The following is a 6,000-nucleotide window of genomic DNA, read 5'->3' as shown; positions in this document are numbered from 1 at the left end:
TTTTTTCACAACACAATAAATGATGCTTGTTATGTATATATTATTGTAACATTAATGTTACAAACATATGCTTGTAACAAATATAAAACCAAATTTGTATTTAATAACCAATTTTTGTAATAAATAAACAGATAGCTTGTGCAAAAATCAAAAGCTATCATAAAAAGTAGTTTAGGCGAGAGGCTCGCATGATTCACTATGTTCATTTTAGAAGAGCTTTTCTCCGCTCTCGTGCTTATTTACTCCCGCCGAGGCCTGTGTGTATATATATATATATATATATTTTACTGTGCGTATTTTACAGAACTTTATCCCTGATTGAAATCCAATAATATCAACGTTGATTTCTTGTTCAAAAGAAGAATATATGAGCTCAATTTTATTTGGTATATACCTTTTGATATGTATTGAATTTTAAGTAAAAAGTATAAATGATTTTTTCAATGTTTTGAATGATTGAAAATCAATTTTAATGCACTTTTTTTGATTCTGTCTTTTGGATTGTCAACTATTCTTTCTGCAAACTTTAAGACTATAAGTTAATGTGGGTGCTAAGGTTTAATAAAATTGAGTAATAGATCTTGAATAGACAAAAGATACTAGATTGAATAAGAGTTTGAATTGCTGCTTATCAATTTGATATTTTTTCTGTAATATTTACCTGATCAAATAAGACATAAGCAAAGTGTTCTGTATTCCATGTAAAACTCAAGAGTTTAAACCTCAAGTCTGCTATGTAAATTTGATTTCCAGAAAAAAATATTGTTCAACTTTCTAACCATCTTTTATCTGTAAGGAGGAACTCTTTTTTATAAGGGTTTAATTTTATGCAACTTAAGTTACAGTGTATATTACAAAATATTATGAATTTTTTGAGAACTGAGAAAGTTGAGTTTAAAAGTATGATACCTTCAGCATACACTAACACACCAGTGAAGTTACCATATACACGAAGTTACTATATGCCATATGACATACTTACATTACATTTATTTCAATGGTTTTGAGAAAGTTCTGTGTAGAGATAGTATAGAGATGTGGTGATAGGATTGATTCCTTTATTTTTACGAAATTTTTTTTTGATTTGCAAACTTGGTATGAGATGAGTTGCCCTGCTATTATAGTATAACAAAAAGATTGCTTTAACTACATAACTTTATAATTAAACTGAAGAGTTTCATTAAAGACTTAATAATTAAACTGTATAATACCCCAGTTACAGCTGTTGTAGGCCTTTTCAGCACCTAAGGAGCATAAATAAATAGGTGAATTTTTACTATTAAAATTTTTAATAATTTCAAATTCTTTTGCATAATCATATATGCACAATTTTAATTCTTATGCATGACTATATATGCACAACTGCTATTTCAATAAGTTTTAGAAAAGATTACACCAAAAGTAATAAATAAATTTGGATATGTTGCATAAAACATATGCAAAATGGATTTAACTGTGTACACATGCTTTATACTGTGCTATTCATACATGCATCAAACAATATCAAAAGATCTGCCAAAAATTCTAACTCTTGTACAAAGCGTGCAAGGATTAGATCTGTAAGTTCATTCAATATGTTGGATCATAAACTAGTCTTTTCTTTTTATAACTTAAAAAAACTGTTTCTTAAATTTCATCATTAATTTCTACAAAATTTTATAACTTCTGTCCAGCCAGTTTTTTCAAGAATATGTTTTGCTTCCTCAATAAAATGCTTGCATCAGTAACAAACACATATCAACAATTATTCAATTTTATAACGGGTGATGCGGAAGTTATCGGACAAAAAAAAACGTCAATAACTTATTTATAAATAAAAAAACAAACTACTATTATATTTTTTTTAAATAAAGCATTTATCTTTTAATAAAAATATATTATTTCTTATATGAAAAAACACCACCATCTGCAATTGATCTCAATTTTGTTCTGACGCCTTTCATATGCGACTGTAAAAAGTTTAAATCAATTTCTTGTAGTCTTAGTTTAATGCGATCAATCAAAACTTGCTCTGTTGAAGCTTGCCAATCTCCCTCGTAAACCTTCTGTGCCAAATGTCCCCAAAAATTTTCAATTGGTCATGCTTGAGGCACATTTGGTAGATTGGATTCACTGTGGACCAGAGTGACCGCCAGGTTAAGTTGTTCCCCAGGTCTGATTTTTCTTTTTCAATAGTTGGGTATACATTAGTAGACACCATTTATGACATTAAAAACTTCTGAGTGATTGGACAAAGTCAAAAAAAATTTGCTCAAAAATATTTATTTTTAGCCATAAAAATCTTAATAAATTAGGTGAAAACTCGGTTGAAAGTCTGCGAAATTATTAAATTGTATATACAATGGCGGACTGTTTACATAAAACGTGTGCTGTTTGTCTTACACAGTTCGGGAAAAAGTCATCTAAAATTCAAAAGATCACTCCAGCAATTGAAACAAAGATAAAAACTTTCGTCTGGAGTCAGTATAGTTTAGATGTAACCAACTATCCCAAGGTTATTTGTAACAATTGCCACAGAAACCTCTATGATCTCGACAAGAACAAGGTGGAGTACCTAGGGAACTGGATAGTGAAGATATCCAAGGTAAAATTCATGTTAATCTGTTTTTTTATGTATAATAATTATTATTAATTTCTAGTTAATACTTTGTTATATTTACAATCACACAGTTTCTTAACTAAAAATATAGAACAGATTTTTTTTTTAATACATGTTATTACAACATTTACTTAGTACATATTATTAATACATATACATGTATTAAAAAATAATACATGTGTTATTAAAAAAACTTTCAGTTTTTCTATTGTATGCGTAGACTTAAAATGTATATAACTTTATATATTATATATACAGCACGATAAGTATATGTATATACATATACTTAGTTTAAGTATGACATGCATGGAAGTATTTGAGTATAATATGTATGTATGTAGACTACATACATACTACATACATACTACATATATACTACATTGTAGTATATAAATATTAGTTATACAAAACATGTATATAAGGTTGTATAAGATAAACAACTAATTACTATTTATTTATTAACTATTTATTTACTGTTTACAGTGTAAGCTTAAAATTTAATTATATAGTATATATAGTTAAACTTACATAGTGTATAGTAAAATACCATTTAGTATGCTAAAATAATATCACTTACTGATCAATATTTTTTCCATTATTTTAGATTGATAGATTGCATCTTAGAAGATCATCAAATATCAAAGACATTGTTGATGAAATCAGTGCTTCTAATGATTCTGAACATGCAAAGTCTTCCAGATCATGTTCAACATGCTTTGGCTTTGTAGGTTAGAATTTTATTATTATTGTTGTTTTATTTTTTCATATATATAATGCTTCATATATATAATGCTTCACATAACAAAATTTATTGTACTTAATAAAATATTTAGTTAATTAAAAATTTTGTTCATTTGTTTTCAAACAAAAATATTTAGTGCAAGGAGTGGCTCATATCTGTACAGAGAGCAGAGCTGTGAACAATCTCATTGAAGCGGCAGAACAGCTTGGACCTAAATATTTAGAACGGGTAGCCTCAGGCAAGTATATTAAGCTGTTCTTTAATATAAATACATATTTAAAATTCCAAATAATAAACATATTTTATTTATGTATGTTGCCAGGTATACTTAAGCACAAGATGGAAGCTGAAAATATTTGTAGAGGACAGAAGTTTCAGTTGGCTACTCAAGGGTCTCCTTTGAACATTGTGGTTGGAACTCCTGACAAAAAAACTGACCGAATTGAGCTGAAACAGGTGTCCTTTGGTACTGTTATGGAGTTGGTTAAATCTCTTGAGCTTTCAAAAAATCAAACAAAGAATTTTTGTTCCAAATATAGATCTAGTATGGGAACTCAAACCTGTATTGAAGTGAACATCTTTGAAAAAATTGAAGCTCTCCATAACCGTATAGATGAATTTTACACTTCTAAAGAAGTAGGTTTTATGGATGGAGAAGAAGCCATTACTAGAACATTGGTTCATGTAAAAGATACATCTACATTTATACAGCACGTCATTACAGAAAGAGGAATAGATCCACATGACTCCATACTGAGAATAGCTATGGATTCAGGTCAGGGATTCCTTAAAGTTACTGTAAATGTGTTTAATCCCCTGGAAAAAACTTCTTCAGATTCAGAGCTAGATGATGCTGGAGTAAAAAGATCCTTTCTTATAGCAATTGTTGAGGGGGTTTCTGAAGCTAACGATAATCTTTGGAAGCTTATTGAGCCCCTGAATTTAAACGATGTAAAGTTTTACGTTGCATTTGATCTAAAATGTGCAAATTCAGTGTTTAGAATTAGTAGTCATGCTGGGAAATACAGTTGTTTATATTGTGAGGGATCCTGCACTCTTGAGCCTGGAATTAAACGAACACTTAGGTCATTGGATGATCATTATAACAACTTTACCCTTGATGGAAAGAAGAAGTCAAAAATGTCACACTTTAAAAATGTTACAAATCCAAGACTTTTGTACAAAGAGGAAGATCCTGAAACTCTTCTCGAAGAGTTGGTTCCTGTTCCTGAGCTCCATGTTCTAATGGGAATAGTAAATAAACTTGCAGTACTTCTAGTTAGTGTATGGCCTTTGTTTGAGAAGTGGTTACAATCAAACTACATCATGTTTCGAGGATACCAAGGCATAGGGCTTGACGGAAACAATGCAAGCAAGTTCCTGAAGTTGGTGGATATACTTGAAAGAGATATTATAAACAATGGAAAATATGACTTACTACCAATAGTAAACTGTGTTAGAAAGTTTAAATGCCTTCAAGCAGAAGCATTTGGTATGGTAGCAGGGGATAACATCAGCACTGCTGTTCTGGAGTTTAAAAAGTCCTATGCAGATTTGATTGAACACGTGCATGCCACATTTGAGGGTATCAAGCTCAGTGTTACATGGAAAGTTCACATAGCAGTATGTCATATACTTCTTTTTCTTCATTCTACTGACTGCGACCTAGGAGTTTACTGTGAGCAAACAGGAGAAGCTATTCATCATGAATTCAAAAAAACATGGAATAGATACAAACGAAGAGTTAACCATATAGATTATGCAAAACGACTAAAATCCAGTGTTGTTGAGTTTGCATCAAAAAACATTAAATAAACTGAATAATTATATAATTTAACTTAATGTTTATAATTTCAAGTATATATTGTAAAGTATATTATTTATAGATTTAGACTTATATTATAACTAGTTAACATAAAGCTTTTTTACTTTGTGCTTTTATTTGTATAGGATAAGTTACACCTATTTTTTAATTTTTTTTTTTCAATTTTTTTTAACACCCTAGAAGTTTTAAATGTTATAAATAGTGTCTTCCCAAAATGTTATAAATAGTGTCTTCCCAAAATGTTAGAAATGGTGTATACCCAACTATTGAAAAAAAAAATCAGACCTAGGGAACATTTTAATCTGGTGGTCACTCAGGTCCACAGTGATAAGTATAGCTATTTTTTGATTTTTTTATCTCATTTTTTTTTTGAAAATTCCAACACCCCAGAAGTTCTAAATGTTATAAATGGTGTCTACTAATGTATATCTAGCTATTGCAAAAAAAAAAATAGACCTGGGGAACAACTCAACCTGGCGGTCACTCTGGTCCACAGTGGATTCTTTATCGACGTAATAGACATAATGGTCCATCCAATTTAGAGAATCTTTAGAATAATGAGAACTTGCTAAATCTGGCCAAAATAAATAGTTAAAGTCTCCATGATACTTGTGAATAAATGGAAGAAGTCGTTTTTCTAAACATTAATACAGATTGATAAATTGATCGCTACAGTCTTGGAAGTGCGAAACAATGGCTCGGACATACCACGGTCAGATATGGCTATCCACATTAATAATTTTTTTGGAAATTTCTCTTTTCCTATTAAACGAACACTTTCTGGGCATGTCTTTTTGTTGTTTGTGTAGTATCCAGAAATTCCAGGCATGTTGT

The 6,000-nt window shown here is 29.9% G+C and overlaps 2 protein-coding genes across 4 annotated transcripts in view; one reads left to right on the top strand and one right to left on the bottom strand.

Moving 5' to 3' along the window:
* The window catches only part of LOC101238172 (mitogen-activated protein kinase kinase kinase 19), a 47,136-nt gene that overhangs the window by 17,060 nt on the left and 24,076 nt on the right, over positions 1-6,000 (bottom strand). The window lies entirely within an intron of this gene.
* Positions 2,324-5,317, top strand: LOC136077962 (uncharacterized). Of its 2 annotated transcripts, XM_065792403.1 has the most exons (4): positions 2,324-2,584; positions 3,204-3,327; positions 3,478-3,579; positions 3,664-5,251. In XM_065792403.1, exons 1-4 carry the CDS (start codon positions 2,342-2,344, stop codon positions 5,154-5,156), a joined length of 1,962 nt encoding a protein of 653 aa, XP_065648475.1. In that variant the 5' UTR covers positions 2,324-2,341; the 3' UTR covers positions 5,157-5,251. The 2 variants fall into 2 exon arrangements, with proteins under 2 accessions (XP_065648475.1, XP_065648474.1); XM_065792402.1 differs by having other exon boundaries at positions 3,478-5,317.

Source organism: Hydra vulgaris, chromosome 03 (genome assembly GCF_038396675.1).
Source record: "Hydra vulgaris chromosome 03, alternate assembly HydraT2T_AEP".
Taxonomy (NCBI): Eukaryota; Metazoa; Cnidaria; class Hydrozoa; order Anthoathecata; family Hydridae; genus Hydra; species Hydra vulgaris.
Note: the sequence above shows the minus strand (reverse complement) of the source record. Positions and strands in the feature narration are given on the sequence as shown.

Bases quoted from the DNA above. Each gene is read 5' to 3' on its own strand.
- LOC136077962 (XM_065792402.1), top strand. From the start codon at position 2,342: ATGGCGGACTGTTTACATAAAACGTGTGCTGTTTGTCTTACACAGTTC. The intron at 2,585-3,203 runs GTAAAATTCATG...CCATTATTTTAG, and splicing joins GGATAGTGAAGATATCCAAG to ATTGATAGATTGCATCTTAG. The intron at 3,328-3,477 runs GTTAGAATTTTA...AAAAATATTTAG, and splicing joins AACATGCTTTGGCTTTGTAG to TGCAAGGAGTGGCTCATATC.